Here is a 21,814-nt window from a genome sequence, read left to right as displayed (position 1 = left end):
GTCTTATGAAGAAACGTTGACAAAGCTCTGACTTTTCTCTCTGGAGGAAGAGAGCAGACCTAATCAAGGTGTACAAAATAATAAGAGGAATAGATAGAGTCAATAGCCAGAGACTTTCCCCCAGGGCAGGATTGACTGGTGCGAGAAGTCATAGCTTGAAGATATTAGGAGAAAGTTATAGAGGTGATGTCAGAGGTAGGTTCTTTACGCAGAGAGTTGTGAATGCATGGAATGCGTTGCCAGCGGTGGTGGTGGAAGCAAAGTCATTGGGGACATTTAAGTGACTGCTGGACATGCACATGGATAGCAGTGAGTTGACGGGTGCGTAGGTTAAGTTACTATATTTTACATTAGGATTAATCCTCGGCACAACATCGTGGGCCAAAGGAAATGTTCTGTGCTGTACTTTTCTATGTTCGATGATCCTGAGTGCACCCAGCTCCAGCTCCCCCTCACGGTCTCCCAGGAGCTGCAGCTGGGTGCACTTCCCACACACGTGTAGTCATCAGGGATGATGGAAGTTAACCTGAGCTCCCACATCCTGCAGGAGGAACGTGTGACTGCCCTAAGTGCCATCTTAAAGTCTAAAAAGGAAAGTGAAAGGACTTTCCCTGAGCTTACCTGCACTTATTGCTGATCTGCTGCTGGCTGAACCCTCTCAAGCCAGGGCCTTACTTCTTATTCTACTACCAACAGTTTTGGAATAGCACATCTCTCTACCCCTCTGCTTTTTTTTGGTTCGAGGAGGAGGGAAACACTACAGTGTATTACCTGTTGGGCATGTTTTCTGGCCTCCTGGAGAGACTGCTCTCGTTGGCTGGTACACTGTGTAAGTTTTGCCCATTTCTCCCGTACGGTGCCCATCACGTTCTGAATGAGACAGCGATGCTGCTTGCTGCTGCAATCCCTCAGAGGCTCTGAGCATTGTTCCAGGGTGTTCAGCTGTGCAGAGTGCAAGGCTACATCACTGCTGAACCGCTACAGAGAGAGAGAGAGAGAGAGAGAGATGGCAGCCATTACACACACAACTGCATCGCTACCCAATCCATGTACCCGATTTCTGTACCTAATCCCCACACTCACTATCTAGATTAGATTAGATTCCCTACAGCGTGGAAACAGGCCCTTCAGCCCAACAAGTCCACACCGACCCTCTGAACAGTAACCCACCCAGACCCATTTCCCTCTGGCTAATGCAGCTAACACTGTGGGCAATTTAGCCTGGTCAATTCACCTGGCCTGGGAGAAAATTGGAGCACCCGGAGGAAACCCACACAGACACAGGGAGAACGTGCACACTCCACATAGACAGTCACCTGAGGCTGAAATAGAACCGGGTCCCTGGGGCTGTGAGGCAGCAGTGCTAACCACTGAGCCACAGTGCCACTCCACCTGATCCCTGCACCCGATCCCTGCACTCACTGTACCTGATCACTGCCTCTAAGATAGTGACTGTTCAGGCGCCAGTGTCCTGTTAACCCATGTGGTACAAAGAAAGAGCACACGGTGTTGGGGGATAATATATTAGCATGGAGAGAGGATTGGCTAACTACAAGAAAACGGAGAGTGGGGATAAGATGGAATCTCCAGGATAGCAACCTGTAAATAGTGGAGTCCCACAGGGTCAGTGCTCAGCCCACAATTATTTCTAATCTGTATGAAGACAGAGGTAAATGTGCACTCACAAAGTCTGTGAGTGACACAAGATTAGGTGGGAAGGTAAGCGATGAGGATAACACATGGTTTGTGGACAGATATAGACAGGTTAAACGAATGGGAACCGTGTAGCAGATGGGGCATAATGTGGTGAAATGTGAGCTTATGCACTTTGGCAGGAAGAATAGAGGAGTTGAATATTATTTAAAGACTGGAGGAAGTTGCTTCATCAAGGGAGTTGAGAGTCCTTGTGCATATATTACACAAAGCCAGCATTCTAGTTCAGTGGCTAATAGAGAAAGTGAATGGAGTGTTGTCCTTTAATACTGAACCCACCCCAGGGTGATTCTGTGCCATCAGATAACACTTGGCCACAGTGTGATGGGGAGGTGGAATGGACTGTGTTTCTCCCAGGACAGGTCACCTGGTGATCCTGGATCTGTATTGTGATGGACTCCTGGATCAGACTCGGAGCTGGAGCCTTATTCAACACGTTCATGGCATCTTCTATCCAGCCAATCAGCTCCTGGGTGTTGCTATGGAATTGAGTCTCCAAGGTTACTCGTTCAGATAGTCTCACCTGGCAATTTAAACCAATCAAAACACAGTTTATATATGATCAATTCTTTCATGGTCAACCTAACAGAAAGGGTAATCAGGGAGAGACAGGAATAGGAAGACAGGGTGGGGGTTGTGGAGGATTGGCAGAGTTATACAGTATAGAAACAAGCCCTTCAGCCCACTGTGCCATGTTAACCAACCAACACTAATCCCATTACCTGCACTTGGTCCAGAGCCTACTACACCCTGGCATGTTAAACTCTCATCCAGATAGTTCTTCAATGTTGTGAGAGTACCTGCCTCCACCACCCTCTCAGTCAGCACGGTCCATATATCCACCACCCTCTCAGTCAGCATGGTCCATATATCCACCACCCTCTCAGTCAGCACGGTTCATATACCCACCGCCCTCTCAGTCAGCATGGTCCATATATCTACCACCCTCTCAGTCAGCACGGACCATATATCCACCACCCTCTCAGTCAGCATGGTCCATATATCCACCACCCTCTCAGTCAGCACGGTTCATATACCCACCACCCTCTCAGTCAGCACGGTCCATATATCTACCACCCTCTCAGTCAGCACGGTCCATATATCCACCACCCTCTCAGTCAGCACGGTCCATATATCCACCACCCTCTCAGTCAGCACGGTCCATATATCCACCACCCTCTCAGTCAGCACGGACCATATATCCACCACCCTCTCAGTCAGCACGGTCCATATATCCACCACCCTCTCAGTCAGCACGGACCATATATCCACCACCCTCTCAGTCAGCACGGACCATATATCCACCACCCTCTCAGTCAGCACGGTCCATATATCCACCACCCTCTCAGTCAGCACGGACCATATATCCACCACCCTCTCAGTCAGCACGGTCCATATATCCACCACCCTCTCAGTCAGCACGGACCATATATCCACCGCCCTCTCAGTCAGCACGGACCATATATCCACCGCCCTCTCAGTCAGCACGGTCCATATATCCACCGCCCTCTCAGTCAGCACGGTTCATATATCCACCACCCTCTCAGTCAGCATGGTCCATATATCCACCACCCTCTCAGACAGCACGGTCCATATATCCACCACCCTCTCAGTCAGCACGGTCCATATATCCACTACCCTCTCAGTCAGCATGGTCCATATATCCACCACTCTCTCAGTCAGCACGGACCATATATCCACCACCCTCTCAGTCAGTACGGTCCATATATCCACCACCCTCTCAGTCAGCACGGTCCATATATCCACCACCCTCTCAGTCAGCACGGACCATATATCCACCACCCTCTCAGTCAGCATGGTCCATATATCCATCACCCTCTCAGTCAGCACAGTTCATATATCCACCACCCTCTCAGTCAGCATGGTCCATATACCCACCACCCTCTCAGTCAGCACGGACCATATATCCACCACTCTTTCAGTCAGCACGGTCCATATATCCACCACCCTCTCAGACAGCACGGTCCATATATCCACCACCCTTTCAGTCAGCACGGACCATATATCCACCACCCTTTCAGTCAGCACGGACCATATATCCACCACCCTCTCAGTCAGCACGGTCCATATATCCACCACCCTCTCAGTCAGCATGGTCCATATATCCACCACCCTCTCAGACAGCACGGTCCATAAATCCACCACCCTCTCAGTCAGCATGGTCCATATATCCACCACCCTCTCAGTCAGCATGGTCCATATAGCCACCACCCTCTCAGTCAGCACGGTCCATATATCCACTACCCTCTCAGTCAGCATGGTCCATATATCCACCACCCTCTCAGTCAGCACGGTCCATATATCCACCACCCTCTCAGTCAGCACGGTTCATATATCCACCACCCTCTCAGTCAGCACGGACCATATATCCACTACCCTCTCAGTCAGCACGGTCCATATATCCACCACCCTCTCAGTCAGCACGGTTCATATATCCACCACCCTCTCAGACAGCACGGACCATATATCCACCACCCTCTCAGTCAGCACGGTCCATATATCCACCGCCCTCTCAGTCAGCACGGTCCATATATCCACCACCCTCTCAGTCAGCACGGTCCATATATCCACCGCCCTCTCAGTCAGCACGGACCATATACCCACCACCCTCTCAGTCAGCACGGACCATATATCCACCACCCTCTCAGTCAGCATGGTCCATATATCCACTACCCTCTCAGTCAGCACGGTCCATATATCCACTACCCTCTCAGTCAGCACGGTCCATATATCCACCACCCTCTCAGTTAGCATGGTCCATATATCCACCACCCTCTCAGTCAGCACGGTCCATATATCCACTACCCTCTCAGTCAGCATGGTCCATATATCCACCACCCTCTCAGTCAGCACGGTCCATATATCCACCACCCTCTCAGACAGCACGGTCCATATATCCACCACCCTCTCAGTCAGCATGGTCCATATATCCACCACCCTCTCAGTCAGCACGGTCCATATATCCACTACCCTCTCAGTCAGCACGGTCCATATATCCACCACCCTCTCAGTCAGCACGGTCCATATATCCACCACCCTCTCAGTCAGCACGGTTCATATATCCACCACCCTCTCAGTCAGCACGGACCATATATCCACTACCCTCTCAGTCAGCACGGTCCATATATCCACCACCCTCTCAGTCAGCACGGTCCATATATCCACCACCCTCTCAGTCAGCACGGTTCATATATCCACCACCCTCTCAGTCAGCACGGTCCATATATCCACCACCCTCTCAGTCAGCACGGACCATATATCCACCACCCTCTCAGTCAGCATGGACCATATATCCACCACCCTCTCAGTCAGCACGGTCCATATATACACCACCCTCTCAGTCAGCACGGACAATATATCCACCACCCTCTCAGTCAGCACGGACCATATATCCACCACCCTCTCAGTCAGCACGGTCCATATATCCACCACCCTCTCAGTCAGCACGGTCCATATATCCACCACCCTCTCAGTCAGCACGGTCCATATATCCACCACCCTCTCAGTCAGCACGGTCCATATATCCACCACCCTCTCAGTCTGCACGGTCCATATCTCCACTACCCTCTCAGTCAGCACGATCCATATATCCACCACCCTCTCAGTCAGCACGGTCCATATATCCACCACCCTCTCAGTCAGCACGGACCATATATCCACCACCCTCTCAGTCAGCACGGTCCATATATCCACCACCCTCTCAGTCAGCACGGTCCATATAGAACATAGAACATAGAACATAGAAGAATACAGCGCAGTACAGGCCCTTGGGCCCTCGATGTTGCGCCGATCCAAGCCCACCTAAACTACACTAACCCACTATCCTCCATATACCTATCCAATGCCCTCTTAAATGCCCATAAAGAGGGAGAGTCCACCACTGTTACTGGCAGGGCATTCCATGAACTAACGACTCGCTGAGTGAAGAACCTACCCCTAACATCAGTCCTATATCTACCCCCCCTTAATTTAAAGCTATGCCCCCTTGTAATACCCGACTCAATACGCGGGAAAAGGTTCATACTGTCGACCCTATCTAACCCCCTAATCATCTTGTACACCTCAATCAAGTCACCCCTAAACCTTCTTTTCTCTAGTGAAAACAGCCCCAAGTGCCTCAGTCTTTCCTCATACGATTTTCCTTCCATACCAGGCAACATCCTGGTAAACCTCCTCTGCACCCGTTCCAATGCCTCCACATCCTTCCTATAGTATGGCGACCAAAACTGCACACAATATTCCAGATGCGGCCGTACCAGAGTCTTATACAACTGCATCATGACCTCAGGACTCCGGAACTCAATTCCTCTACCAATAAAAGCCAGTACGCCATATGCCTTCCTCACCGCACTATTTACCTGGGTGGCAACTTTCAGAGATCTGTGTACATGGACACCAAGATCCCTCTGCTCATCCACACTACCAAGTATCCGACCATTAGCCCAGTACCCCATCTTTTTGTTATTCTTCCCAAAGTGAATCACCTCGCACTTAGCTACATTGAATTCCATCTGCCACCTTTCTGCCCAGCTCTGCAGCTTCTCTATATCCTGCTGTAACCTGCCACATGCTTCCTCACTGTCAACAACTCCTCCGACTTTCGTATCATCCGCAAACTTGCTCACCCAACCTTCTAACCCCTCTTCCAGGTCATTTATAAAAATGACAAACAGCAATGGTCCCAAAACAGATCCTTGCGGAACACCGCTAGTGACGGCACTCCATGAAGAAACTTTGCCATCAACTACTACCCTCTGTCTTCTTCCATCCAGCCAATTCCTAATCCAAACCTCCAACTCACCCTCAATGCCATATCTCCGTATTTTCTGCAGTAGCCTACCATGGGGAACCTTATCAAACGCCTTACTAAAATCCATATATACCACATCTACCGCTTTCCCCTCATCAACCTCCTTCGTCACCTTTTCAAAGAATTCAATAAGGTTTGTGAGGCACGACTTGCCCTTCACAAAACCATGCTGACTATCCTTGATCACATTATTCCTATCCAGATGTGCATAAATCCTATCCCTTACAATTCTCTCTAAGACTTTGCCCACAACAGAAGTGAGACTCACCGGCCTATAGTTACTAGGGCTATCCCTACTCCCCTTTTTGAACAAGGGAACCACATTTGCTATCCTCCAGTCTTCTGGGACTACTCCTGTAGACAAAGAGGACATAAAAATCAAGGCCAATGGCTCTGCAATCTCCTCCCTTGCTTCCCAGAGAATCCTAGGATAAATGCCATCAGGCCCAGGGGACTTATCTATTTTCACCCTTTCCAGAATTTCCAACACCTCTTCTCTACATACCTCAAAGCCATCCATTCTACTTATTTGTGCCTCAGTATTCTCTTCGACAACAATGCCCTGTTCCTGAGTGAATACTGAAGAAAAGTATTCATTCAGTGTCTCCCCAATCTCCTCCGCCTCCACACGCAACTTCCCCCTACTATCCTTGACTGGACCTATTCCTACCCTAGTCATTCTTTTATTCCTACCACCCTCTCAGTCAGCACGGACCATATATCCACCACCCTCTCAGTCAGCACGGTCCATATATCCACCACCCTCTCAGTCAGCACGGTCCATATATCCACCACCCTCTCAGTCAGCACGGACCATATATCCACCACCCTCTCAGTCAGCACGGACCATATATCCACCACCCTCTCAGTCAGCACGGTCCATATATCCACCACCCTCTCAGTCAGCACGGTCCATATATCCACCACCCTCTCAGTCAGCACGGACCATATATCCACCACCCTCTCAGTCAGCACGGTCCATATATCCACCACCCTCTCAGTCAGCACGGACCATATATCCACCACCCTCTCAGTCAGCACGGTCCATATATCCACCGCCCTCTCAGTCAGCACGGTCCATATATCCACCGCCCTCTCAGTCAGCACGGTCCATATATCCACTACCCTCTCAGTCAGCACGGACCATATATCCACCACCCTCTCAGTCAGCACGGTCCATATATCCACTACCCTCTCAGTCAGCACGGACCATATATCCACTACCCTCTCAGTCAGCACGGACCATATATCCACTACCCTCTCAGTCAGCACGGTCCATATATCCACCGCCCTCTCAGTCAGCACGGTCCATATATCCACCACCCTCTCAGTCAGCACGGTCCATATATCCACCGCCCTCTCAGTCAGCACGGACCATATACCCACCACCCTCTCAGTCAGCACGGACCATATATCCACCACCCTCTCAGTCAGCATGGTCCATATATCCACTACCCTCTCAGTCAGCACGGTCCATATATCCACTACCCTCTCAGTCAGCACGGTCCATATATCCACCACCCTCTCAGTCAGCATGGTCCATATATCCACCACCCTCTCAGTCAGCACGGTCCATATATCCACTACCCTCTCAGTCAGCATGGTCCATATATCCACCACCCTCTCAGTCAGCACGGTCCATATATCCACCACCCTCTCAGACAGCACGGTCCATATATCCACCACCCTATCAGTCAGCATGGTCCATATATCCACCACCCTCTCAGTCAGCACGGTCCATATATCCACTACCCTCTCAGTCAGCACGGTCCATATATCCACCACCCTCTCAGTCAGCACGGTCCATATATCCACCACCCTCTCAGTCAGCACGGTTCATATATCCACCACCCTCTCAGTCAGCACGGTCCATATATCCACCACCCTCTCAGTCAGTACGGTCCATATATCCACTACCCTCTCAGTCAGCACGGTCCATATATCCACTACCCTCTCAGTCAGCACGGTCCATATATCCACCACCCTCTGGGTGAGAACATTCTTTTTCAGATCTCCTCATAACCACTTCCTCCTCACCTTAAACTGTTGCCCTCTGCTCTTTGACACATCTGCAATGGGGAAAAGGTTTTCACAATTATAATGCCTCAATGCTGCCCCTCAGCCTCCTCTGCTCCAAGGAGAACAGTCCCAGTCTATCCAGTCTCCCCTCATAACTGAGGCTTTCCATCCCAGGCAACATGCTGATGAAAATTCTACACCCTCTCCAGTCCTTCTGATATGTGGCCATCAGAAGGAGTTTTTGATCTGTGCCCTAAGCAAATGCGTTTTAAAATTGTAAGCAGACTTCCCTGCTCCAACACTCTACACCCCAGTTAATGAAAGCAAGCAACCCACATGCCTTCGCCATACTGTCCCCCTGTGCTGACACTTTCAGAAAAATCAAAAATACAGACTTGTAACCAAAGTCCCTTTGTTCCTCAGTGCTCCCCAGGGAGCTACTATTCATCCTTCCCTTATTATATCTTCCAAAATTTGTTGCCTCACACTTCTCAGGATAAAATTCCATCTGCCAATGCTCTGCCCAATTTACCAGCTGATTAATATCAGACTGTTGCCTGAGACCTAGGAGAAAGTGAGGGGTGCAGATGCTGGAGATCAGAGTCGAGAGTGTGGCGCTGGAAAAGCACGGCAGGTCGGACAGCATCCGAAATGGCATTCTGCTGAAGGGCGGCACTGTGGCTCAGTGGTTAGCACTGCTGCCTCACAGTGCCAGGGACACAGGTTCGATTCCAGCCTCAGGTGACTGACTGTGTGGAGTTTGCACATTCTCCCCGTGTCTGCGTGGGTTTCCTCCGGGTGCTCTGGTTTCCTCCCACAATCCAAAGACATGTAGGTTGGATCAATTGACCATGATAAATTGCCCATAGTGTCAGGGGCAAATAGGGGAATGGGTTTGGGTGGGTTACTCTTTGGACGGTCAGTGTGGACTTGTTGGACTGAAGGGCCTGTTTCCACACTAGGGATTTTAATTCACACTCTTCAACTGTAGCCTGAGACCATCCTCCTCACTATCAACGACACCCATCAATTTTCCAGTCATCTGCATACTTACTAATTATACCATCCACATTTACATCCAAGTGGTTAATGTACATAGCAAAGAGCAAGAGTCCCAGCACTGATCCCTGTTGTAGACCACTGGTCACAGGCTTCCAATTAAAAACAGCCCTCCGCCATCACCCTTTGCCTCCTGTTTGTAAATCAGTTTTGGATCCAGTTTGGCAGCTTGCATTGAATTTACACCCTAGAATGTGGTGCTTGCTGGAACATTGAGTAAGTCCAGAAGAACGAGGAGCAGAAGTAGGCCATCTGACCCTTTGAGCCTGCTCCACCATTCAATAAGATCATGGGTGATCTTTTGATAGCCTCAGCTCCACTTACCCACCCACTCACCAGAACCCTTGATTCCTTTACTGTTCAAAAATCTATCCAGCTAGGGAATTCCACAGCTTCACAACCCTCTGGGTGAAGAAATCTGCTCCCTCTAATCTTGAGGCTGTGCCCTCTTGTCCTAGTTTCACCTGCCAGTGGAAACATCTTCTCTACTTCCATCTTATCGATTCCCTTCATTATTTTATGTTTCTATCAGATTCCCCCTCATTCTCCTGAATTCCAATGAATATAATCCCAGTCTACTCAGTCTCTCCTCATAAACCAACCCCCTCAACTCCAGAATAAACCTAGTGAACCTCCTCTGCAGCCCTTTGAGTGCCAGGAGGAGATAGACAGATAGATTTTTAATGAGTAAAGGTTGAAAGGTTAAGGAGAGTGGGCAGGAAGGTGTGGTTGGGATTGAGATGAGACCAGCCATGATCATATTAAATCATGGAGCAGGCTCGAGGGGCTGAATGGCCTCCTGCTCCAATGTTCATTGAAACATAGAAAATAGAAGAAGGACGAGGCCATTTGACCCCTCAAGCCGACTCTGCCATTCAATATGATCATAGCTGATTATCAAATACAGCTATGTCCCTGTCCCTGATTCCTCCCATACCCTTTGATCACTTTAGTACCATGAACTATATCTAACTGCTTCATGAAAATATTCAATCTGTTATGGATTAGGCCAGACCACTCAAAACATTCTTAAGCAGGCAACCCAGACCATTACTTTGTAATTTGTTTAGGTCCTGGAGTAAGTTAGCTAGGTTGACTACTAGGCTTTAAAGCAGACAAAAGTTTATTCACAAAATTACACAATGCAACACAAAGAACAGAATAAAGAACCCCTACAGAACTCAGTCTATCCAAACTAGACTTAATTATGCTGTTCCGAATATACACAACAGTCCCAATAAGCAAACTCCCTTTAAAACCCAGTATAAATGGAACACATGCTTACAGGTTGAAGTTAGAAGGGTAGAAGGAGAGAGAGGTTTTGCAGCCTGTTCATACAGTCCACAGCTAAAGTTCAAACTAACTCTGGACTGAACTGCTCAGCTACAGAGCTGACCACTCCCCTTTCATTATACAGGTCACTGCTAAAACATGACCACTTTGGCCTGAAGTCTCATCTGTTTACATAGAAACAAAAGGGCTCTCAACATCCTTTTCATCTCTGTACCAAACTAGTCACCTTGGAACTGGGGGAGTTTTCTGACCCTTCTGAAAGAATCCAAGGACACAGTATCCTTGAGAAAAGGACCAGCTTTGTGACAAGTATTTTAAATTCAATCACTTTCTGTGGCAGAGACTTCCACAGGCTTCCCACTCTCTGGGTGAAGAAAGTGGGAGATGGGGTGTAATGAGAGAGATAGAGGAGGGAGGTGTGGGGTGGAGATAAAAGGGGAGGGGAAGAATGAGAGAGAGGGAAAGGGCAGGGGTGGAGAGAGCAGGAAAAAGGGAGACGGTGCGGGGGGAGGGGGGGGACCTATTTGAGAGCAGAGGGATACAGATGCTTAGGAATTGGGCGACAGGTTTAGACAATACATTTGGATCGGCTCAGGCTTGGAGGGCCGAAGGGCCTGTTCCTGGGCTGCATGTTTTCTTTGTTCAGATGATGGTGCTGTCTCATTAAAGCAAGACAACTGGCATAGCTTATCCTGAGGGTCACCGTGTTTTAGGCTGGGGGAGAGATTGAGAAGGAGTCCTTCATGGTACCCTCAGCCAGTGCAGGAATTGAACCCATGCTGTTGGCGTTATTCTGCATTGCAAGCCATTCAGCCAATCAACTGAACTAACCAACTCCATATTACTGTTAACCAACTGAGCTAACCAACCCCATATTGCTGTTAACCAACTGAGCTAACCAACTCCATATTGCTGTTAACCAACTGAGCTAACCAACCCCATATTACTGTTAACCAACTGAGCTAACCAACCCCATATTGCTGTTAACCAACTGAACTAACCAACTCCATATTACTGTTAACCAACTGAGCTAACCAACTCCATATTACTGTTAACCAACTGAGCTAACCAACTCCATATTGCTGTTAACCAGTGACTGAATAGCTAATATATCAATTGTCCAGTGCCTTCAGTAAAGAGTTCAACTAATCTGGAACCAAGGAGATCAGAGAATGTGGAAGAAACCCATCACTCAGGGCCTGTGGAGTGGTCCCATGGGCCTGTGTTTGCCCAGTATTCTCCACACTTTAGATTAGATTATTTACAGTGTGGAAACAGGCCCTTCGGCCCAACAAGTCCACACCGACCTGCCGAAGTGTAACCCACCCAGACCCATTCCCCTACATTTACCCCTTCACCTAACACTAGGGGCAATTTAGTCTCGTCAATTCACTTAACCTGCGCATTTTTGGACTGTGGGAGAAACCCACCCAGACATGGGGAGAATGTGCAAACTCCACACGGACAGTTGCCTGAGGCGGGAATTGAACCCGGGTCTCTGGTGCTGTGAGGCAGCAGTGCTAACCACGGTGCCACGGTTCCACTCCACTTGTATGTGTCTCTGTGAATGTGTATGCTGGGATTTGGTGAAGGGGCTTGGAGTTTCACCTGTTTCTCTTAGCCAGTTTCCCACCTCTGCTCTGAACCATCTGTATTCCTCTTGGTCAGCAATTTTGTATTCTACCTGACACCTGCCATAATCCCAGTATTTTTTTCTTTATCTGAATTTCCATCTCCTTTGTCATCCCAGGATCTGTGGAGTTGTTGGTCCTATCTTTCCCATGTAACTGTACACAGCATCTGTTGTTTGAAATTTCTTTACTGTACATGGTTTTCCCATGTTACACTCCAACTGCCAGATTCTTGCCCACTTACTTAACCTCTCTATATCTGTCTGAAACCTCCTGACATCTTTTTCACAAAATGCCTTCCTTGAGGTTCCAGCACAGACCCACAGATTCCACTCACCAACCCTGCCCATCAAATAAAGAGCCATTTATATATACTCTCTGTTTTCTGCAGCAGCCAATCTGCAATCTCTGCCCAATGTTACCCCTTCACCATGTGTTTCTATTCTGCATATTCTCCTCATCTCTCTCTCTCTGATTATCATGACATACACATTCTCTCGATCTCACTCAGAAAGCAATATCCTCTTACTTTCCTTTCCTGCATTTTCAGATGAACTGCGTTCCACTTGTGCTGTAGTGTGTGGAGCCTGTGCTCTGTCTTTGATCCCTTTGAACCTCTGCAGTCATTGAGGAATTGTTCCATCATTGTGTAAACACTGTCATATGCGCACTGTTTGGATTCTACCTCTTTGTACAGTTCCTGTGAAGAACAAGTCACTGAGAGTGAACAGCACATTTTGGTAAACAGTGTACACCACTGGGAAATAAAATGCTGTGTCAGTAAAAGAGACATAAACCTTGAATTGCCACAATCAGTTCACCCGACTTAACCTAGGAAAGGAAAGCTGGTATTTCTGCATAGTTTAGATTAGATTCTCTACAGTGTGGAAACAGGCCCTTCAGCCCAAACAGTCCACTCTGACCCTCCAAAGAGTAACCCACCCAGACCCATTTCCCTCTGACTAATGCACCTAACACTATTGGCCAATTCACCCTGACCGGCACAACTTTGGACTGTGGGAGGAAACCGGAGCACCCAGAGGAATCCCACGCAGACACGGGGAGAATGTGCAAACTCCACACAGACAGTCACCCTAGACTGGAATCGAACCTGGGACCCTGGTGCTGTGAGTTAGTACAGTTAGTGGGTGATTCTGATCCCAGAATAGAATTGTTGAATTTTCTGTCCCATCAAATGTAACCAGTGTGACACTCTGTCCCAACCAGTTTTAGAATCTTCATCCCAAAACTCTTGGGGCAAGAAACTCCTCAACAGAATCATTTATTATTTAATGTGGGTTGTTTTCAATACATCACTATTTATTTCCCCAAGTTCTCTAGCCTTTTTTCCACAATAAAAACCTGAGGTGAAACATTCATTTAGTACCTCACCCATCTCCTGTGGTTCCACACATAGATGACCTGGTTGATCTTTAAGGAGCCCTATTCTCTCCCGAATACTTTTGCTCTTAATGTACTTGTGGAATCTCTTTGGATTATCTGGAATTATCCTTATCTGCCAAGGTCATCTCATATCCCCTTTTAGCCCTCCTGATTCCTGAAGTAACTCCACAGAGACTGGTATCCTGTGACCAAGCCCCCCTTTATTTACACAGGCAGAATCCTGGACACTGATCCAGCTCCCTCAGAGCCCACTCTCAGAGTGAACAGGATGTCTGACACTGCTGTGTATATCTGCCAGCCAGGGCTCCCCGATTGGACCAAATTAACAACCCCAGTCAGGGAAGTCACATTCTATGATGTTCACACAGCTGACCTTGTTACAGTCACTACAATTTCACTGTTAAGAATGCCCCTCACCCCTTATACTCTTCAAGAGATTCGCTTGATCCCAGTTGTATATATCTAACATGCGCCTCCTTTTTATTCCTGACCAGAGCCTCAATATCTTAGTTCATCAATTGTTCCCTACTTGTATCAGCCTTACCCATCTTCTCTAACAGGAACATAATGCCTCTGAACTCTTGTTAGCACACTTGAAAACCTCCCACCTGCCAGTTGTCTCTTTACCTGTGAACAGTCTACTCCAATCAACTTTTAAAAATTCCTCAAGATTAGACTGGTGCTGGAAAAGCACAGCAGGCCAGACAGCATCCCAGGAGCAGGAAAATCGACATTTTGGGCAGGAGCCTTTCATCAGGAATGACCTGATTTTTGAAAATTCCTGTCTAATGTCATCAAAATATGTCTTACTCCAACTAAAAACTTTTACTTTTAGATAAGGCTTATCTTTTTCCATAACTATTTTATAACTATAGAATTATGATTGTTTTTCCCAAAGTGCTCCCCTACTAACACTTCAGTCACTTTTCCTATTTCCCAAGAGAAGGGCAGGTTTTGCTTCTTCTGTAGTAGGTACATCTACAGGTTGATAAAGAAAAATTTCTTGAACGTGTTTAACAAATTCCTCATCATCCGAGCCCTTAACGTTCTGGCAGTTCCAGTCAGTGTTTGGAAAGTTAAAATCCCCTACTATTACAACCTTATTACTTTTACATATCTGAGGTCTCCCTACATATTTGCTCCTTAGTTTCCCACTGACTATTAGGTGGCCTATAGTACAATCCTATTCCTCTCTTATTTCTGAGATCCACTCATTTAGCTTCACTGGATGATCCCCTGGGAATATCCTCTCCAAGTACAGCTGTAATATTTTCCTTAATCAAAAATGCCACTCCCCCCCTCTCTTGCTTCCCTTTCAAACATTCCAAAAGCATCTAAGACCCAAAATGTTGAGCTGTCAGTCCTGCCCTTCCCTCACCTAGGTCCCTGGAATAATGTGCATTCCCAATGCCACATTCCCATCGATGGCCTGACTTCACCAGCCTTACCTGTAAGACCCCTTGCATTGAAATAAATGCAGTTTAATTTATCAGTCTTACCTCTTTCTCTGATTTGCTGTTGCCACCTTTTCTAATTAACTCGCCCTTTTTTGCATCCAAACCATTCTCATCTGTCTCTCTATTCTCACTAATACTTGAGCTTCTTGCCAAGATGGCGGTAGAGTTGACACTTCCAACTGAGCTTATCCACTGTCCATTTTGTTTTCTTTTGTCATTCTTTTTTCTCTTTTATGTTCTTTTTTTCTATCTCTTTCTTCTCAGTGATGTCCTGAATTCCCGGCCTCGGTGCCGATTTGGACTCTTGGCTAATTGGAGAAAGTGAGCACCGCAGATGCTGGCGATCAGAGTCAAAAAGCATCGCGCTAGAAATGCACAGCCGGTCAGGCAGCATCCGAGGAGCAGGAGAGTTGGTGTTTTGGGCATAAGCCCTTCATTAGGGATTCCTGATGAAACGTCGATTCTCCTGCTCCTCAGATGCTGCCTAATCTGCTGTGGTTTTCCAGCACCACACATTTAGGCTCTTGGCCAATTGCCAGCCTCGGACTTGGACTCTCGGCTTCAGCATGGACCTGGCATAGCAGTCTCTCAGCTTAGTGTGGGTGAACTCTTGGCCTGATGTAGTGGTGTCTCAGGGCAAAAGTGAGGACTGCAGATGCTGAAAACCAGAGTTTAGATTAGAGTGGTGCTGGAAAAACAGGTCAGGCAGCATCCAAGGAGCAGGAAAATCGATGTTTCGGGCAGGAGCCCTTCATCAGGATTCCTGATGAAATGTCAATTTTCCTGCGCCTCAGATGCTGCCCGATCTGCTGTGTTTTTCCAGCGCCACTCTGATCTAAAGTATGGTGTCTCAGCTTGGTGTAGCCTCAGTGTGGATTTCCATTCTTAAGGTGATTCCAGAGCAGTCTCCCAGCCTTACGATCCTCAAAGTGAGGCCTGGTGAAGTCTGGAGTCAAGGCCCAGTGTGGATTGGAGGCTAGGGGCCAGGTTGATTGGATTGGAAAAATTGTTGTACTGAACTTTTTAATTTCTCTATTTTCTAATGTATTCCTACAATTTGTAATGTTGGACTTTTTAATCTCTAGTTGTTTACCCTGAGCACTTATACTGAAGAATCTGTACCTAGGTACCTTGTACCTAAGATGGTGTTTCACTCATTTGAGTATGTGTGACAAAAAAGCAAATTCAGTTCAATTAAGATCCCCCTCATCCCCACTCCCTACCAGTTTAAAACGCTCCCCAATAGATATGTTCCCTTGTGTTTTTCTAGACAACCACAAGGGTCTGATGTGGAGGACCATTCTTATTTTTGGAGGGTCCATCCCTGTTTTGAGTCCTATGGATCTCACTGTTTAGAGCCTCTACAGGTTTCCCGATTTATCCTTTAGCAGCTCTGACCTCAGACAAGTCACTTCTCAGTTTTGTAAAATTTGCTTTCATCCAGTGTAAAACGCTTCCTCCTGATTTATCTCTGTCATTTTCCATAATAATACTAACTCTAACTGAATTGTGGTCACTAGCCCTGATACAGTCACCGTTTAGATCAGAGTGGTGCTGGAAAAACACTCGGTAAAAACAAGGACTGCAGATGCTGGAACCCAGACTCTAGAAAAGCACAGCAGGTCAGGCAGCATCCGAGGAGCAGGAAAGTCAACGTTTCGGGCAAAAGCCCTTCATCAGGAGTAGAGGCAGGCAGCCTCCAGGGTGGAGAGATAAATGGGGGATGGGGGTGGGGAGAAAGTAGCATAGAGTACAATAGGTGAATGGGGGTGGTGATGGAGGTGATAGGTCAGAGAGGAGGGTGGAGTGGATAGGTGGAAAGGAAGATAGACAGGTAGGACAAGTCATAAGGATGGTGCTGAGCTGGAAGTTTGGAGCTGGGGTAAGGTGGGGGAAGGGGAAATGAGGAAACTGGTGAAGTCCACCTTGATGCCCTAGGGTTGAAGTGTTCCAAGGAAGAAGATGAGGCGTTCTTCCTCCAAGCGTCTAGTGGTGAGGGAGCGGCGATGAAGGAGGCCCAGGACCTCCATGTCCTCCGCAGAGTGGGAGGGGGAGTTGAAATATTGGGCCACAGGGCGGTGGGGTTGATTGGTGTGGTTGTCCCAGAAATGTTCTCTGAAACGCTCTGCTGGGAGGCGCCCAGTCTCCCCAATGTGGAGGAGACCATATCGGGAGCAACGGATACAATAAATGATATTAGTGGATGTGCAGGTAAACCTTTGATGGATGTGGAAGGCTCCTTTAGGGCCTTGGATAGAGGTGAGGGAGGAGGTGTGGGCTCAGGTTTTGCAATTCCTGCGGTGGCAGGGGAGGGTGCCAGGATGGGAGGGTGGGTTGTTGGGGGGGGGGGCGTGGATCTGACCAGGTAGTCACGGAGGGAACAGTCTTTGTCACTTCACCAACTTGTCCATCTTTTTATCCTAAAACTAAATCCAGAATAGTGTCCCCTCTCAAAGGGCTTGTCGTGTATCATTTAAAAAGTTTCCTGGACACAGTACATAATATTTTCACCCTCAGTGCCCCTTGTACTGTTTGAAACAGAGTTTGTGTTGGGACAGTTAAAGTCGCCTCCTATTATTTCCCTCTTATTCCTACAGGCCAAACTTTGTCCACATTTATATGTTATCTATCTTCCTCTCCTTCTCACTATGTGGAGGTCTGTAATACACTCCTAATTGTGTGACTACTCCTTTCTTTATTCCTTAAAACCTCATTTATTAACCCGTTTAGTATATGATTCCTTCTCACAATGAAGAAGGAGATTTAACACTTTAATAACTGCTTTGAGAACTGTTACAGTGTTGCAGCATGCTTTGTGAATAGAACATAGAACAGTACAACATAGTACAGGCCCTTCAGCCCTCGATGTTGTGCCGACCTTTTATCCTACCCTAAGATCAGACTAACCGACATACCCTTCATTGTACTATCATCCATGGGCCTATCCAAGAATCGCTTAAATGTCCCTAATGTATCTGACTCTACTCCCACCGCTGGCAGTGCATTCCACACACCCACCACACACTGCGTAAAGAACCTACCTCTGACACCTCCCCTAAACTTTCCTCCAATCAGCTTAAAACTATGGCCCCTCATGATAGCCATTTCTGCCCTGGGGAAAAGTCTCTATCTATGCCTCTCACCGTCTTGTACACCTCTATCAAGCCCTAGCTCCCTCAACCTTTCATCACCCTCCAGTCCAGTCCAGACAGCATCCTGGTAAATCTCCTCTGCACCCTCTCTAAAGCTTCCATATCCTTCCTATAATGAGGCAACCAGAACTGAACACAATATTCCAAATGGTCCAAATGTGGCTCTATAGAGATGCAGCATAACCTCACAGCTCTTAAACTCAATCCCCCTGCTAATGAAAGCCAACACACCATACACCTTCTTAACAACATAGGTTTAGAGTGAGAAGGGAAAGATTTAAAAGAGCCCTAAGGGGCAAAAAAAAAAGTGTGGCACAGTGGTTAGCACTGCTGCCTCACAGCGCCAGAGACCTGGGTTCAATTCCCGACTCGGGTGACTGTCTATGTGGAGTTTGCACATTCTCCCCGTGTCTGCGTGGGTTTCCTCCGGGTGCTACGGCTTCCTCCCACAGTCCAAAGATGTGCAGGTTAGGTGAATTGGCCATGCTAAATTGCCCGTAGTGTTAGGTGAAGGGGTAAATGTAGGGGAATGGGTCTGGGTGGGTTGCTCTTCGGAGGGTCGGTGTACACCATATCCACTGCTCTATCTTCATCAATGCGTTTTGTCACATTCTCAAAAAATTCAATAAGGTTTGTGAGGCATTCCTGATTATCTCTAATCAAACTATAATTTTCCAAATCATCATAAATCCTGTCTCTCAGAATCCTCTCCAATACTTTGCCAAACACAGACTGGTCTTGGGCATAATTGAAATGTGGAGCTTATTCAAGGAACAGCTACTGTGTGTCCTTGATAAGTATGTACCAGTCAGGCAGGGAGGAAGTGGTCGAGCGAGGGAGCTGTGGTTTACTAAAGAAGATGAATCTCTTGTCAAGAGGAAGGAGGCTTATGTTAGAATGAGATGTGAAGGCTCAGTTAGGGCACTGGAGAGTTACAGGTTAGCCAGGAAAGACCTAAAGAGAGAGCTAAGAAGTTCCAGGAGGGGACATGAGAAGTCGTAAACCCTAAAGCTTTCTATAGGTATATCAGGAATAATAGAATGACTAGAGTAAGATTAGGGCCAATCGAGGACAGTAGTGGGAAGTTGTGCGTGGAGTCCAAGGAGATAGGGGAAGCACTAAATGAATACTTTTTGTCAGTATTCACCTGGAAAAAGACAATGTGGTCGAAGAGAATACTGAGAAACAGGCTACGAGACTAGATGGGATTGAGGTTCACTAGGAGGATGTGTTAGCAATTCTGGAAAGTGTGAAAATAGATAAGTCCCCTGGGCCGGACTGGTTTTATCCTAGGATTTTCTGGAAGTCAGAGGAGATTGCAGAGCCTTTGGCTTTGATCTTCATGTTGTAATTATCTACAGGAATAGTGCCAGACAACTGGAGGATAGCAAGTGTTGTCCCTTTGTTCAAGAAGGGGAGTAGAGACAACCCTGAAATTTATAGACCATTGAGCCTTCCTTCGGTTTTTGGCAAAGATTTGTAAAGGATTATTAGAGATAGGATTTATAATCATCTAGAAAGGAATAAGTTGATTATCGATAGTCAGCATAGTTTTGTGAAGGGTCAAAAAGTATGGTGCTGGAAAAACACAGCTGGTCAGCCAGTATCTGAGGAGCAGGAGAATCGACGTTTCAAGTATAAGCAGTTCATTAGGAATAAGGCTTGTGGGCCAAGGGGGCTGAGGTATAAATGGGAGGTGGGTGGTGCTGGGGGGAAGGTAGGTGACCTTGGGGGGTACATTGAGAGAGAGATTGACTGAGATCCTTGTAGAAGGAGGAGGAGAACATCTTTAAGGTCGGCATCCTTGTGAAAGGTGGGCCAGGCCTCACCAAACCTTATTGAGTTCTTTGTGAAGGTGACCAAACAGGTGGATGAGGATAAAGCCGTTGATGTGGTGTATCTGGATTTCAGTAAGGCATTTGATAAGGTTCTCCATGGTAGGCTAATGCAGAAATGCAGAGGATTGGGATTGAGGGTGATTTAGCGATTTGGATCAGAAATTGGCTAGCTGAAAGACAGAGGGTGGTGGTTGATAGGAAATGTTTATCCTGGAGTTCAGTTACTAGTGGGGTACCGCAAGGATCTGTTTTGGGGCCACTGCTGTTTGTCATTTTTATAAATGACCTGGATGAGGGCATTGAAGGATGGGTTAGTAAATTTGCGGCTGATACTAGGCCAGTGGAGTTGTGGACAGTGCGGAAGGATGTTGTAGGTTACAGAGAGACGTAGAGCTGGGCTGAGAGGTGGCAAATGGAGTTTAATGTGGAAAAGCGTGAGGTGATTCACTTTGGAAGGAGTAACAGGAATGAAGAGTACCGGCCTAATGGTAAGATTCTTGGCAGTGTAGATGAGCAGAGAGATCTCGGTGTCCATGAACATAGATCGCTCAAAGTTGCCACCAGGTTGATAGGGTTGTTAAGAAGGCATACGGTGTTAGCTTTTATTGGTAGAGGAATTGAGTTGCGGAACCATGGGGTCAGGTTGCAGCTGTATGAAACTTGGAGTATTGTGTACAGTTCTGGTCACCACATTGTAGGAAAGACGTGGAAGCATTGGAAGATTTACCAGGATGTTGCCTGGTATGGAGGGAAGGTCTTACGAGGAAAGGCTGAGGGACATGAGGCTGTTTTTGTTAGAGAGAAGAAGGCTGAGAAATGACTTAATTGAGACATAGAAGATAATCAGAGGGTTAGATAGGGTGGACAGTAAGAGCCTTTTTCCTTTGATGGTGATGGCTGGCCTGAGGGGACATAGATTTAAATTGAGGGGTGATACATATAGGACAGATGTTAGAGGTAGTTTCAGAGTAGTAGGGACATGGAACGACCTGCCTGCAACAGTAGTAGACTCGCCAACTTTAAGGGCATTTAAATGGCCATTGGATCAACATATAAATGATAACGGAATAGTATTGGTTAGATGAGCTTTAGATTGGTTTCACAGTTTGGTGCAACATTGAGGGCTGAAGGGCCTTCACTGTACTGTGATGTTCTATGTAATTCCGAGGATTATCCCTATTCCCTTTCTTGAACAGGGGAATAACATTTGCCACCCTGCAATCATCTGGCACGACTCCAGTGGACAGTGAGGACACAAAGATCATCACCAGGAGCATAGCAATCTTCTCTCGCTTCCTGTAGTAACCTTGGGCATATCTCATCTGGCCCAGGGGACTTATTTATCCTCATGTTTTTCAAATTTTTCTGCACATCCTCATTAACTTCAACCTGTTTGGGCATATCAGCTTGTTTCATG

The 21,814-nt window shown here is 47.2% G+C and overlaps 1 protein-coding gene across 4 annotated transcripts in view; it reads right to left on the bottom strand.

The window, feature by feature from the left end:
* Window positions 1–21,814, bottom strand: part of LOC148150047 (microtubule-actin cross-linking factor 1, isoforms 6/7-like) — a 332,243-nt gene that overhangs the window by 197,926 nt on the left and 112,503 nt on the right. For all 4 annotated transcript variants that reach the window (XM_087987754.1, XM_087987755.1, XM_087987756.1 and 1 more), the window contains exons 15-17: window positions 13,076–13,246; window positions 2,081–2,236; window positions 772–978 (exon numbers count right to left, since the gene is read on the bottom strand). In XM_087987754.1, coding sequence (XP_087843880.1) covers window positions 772–978; window positions 2,081–2,236; window positions 13,076–13,246 — 534 coding nt within the window. The remainder of the gene's footprint in view (window positions 1–771; window positions 979–2,080; window positions 2,237–13,075; window positions 13,247–21,814) is intronic.

Source organism: Chiloscyllium plagiosum, unplaced genomic scaffold (genome assembly GCF_037043375.1).
Source record: "Chiloscyllium plagiosum isolate Xiang-an unplaced genomic scaffold, Cpla_swu_hap1 HiC_scaffold_5, whole genome shotgun sequence".
Lineage (NCBI taxonomy): Eukaryota > Metazoa > Chordata > Chondrichthyes > Orectolobiformes > Hemiscylliidae > Chiloscyllium > Chiloscyllium plagiosum.
This window is presented reverse-complemented; position numbering and strand designations above follow the sequence as displayed.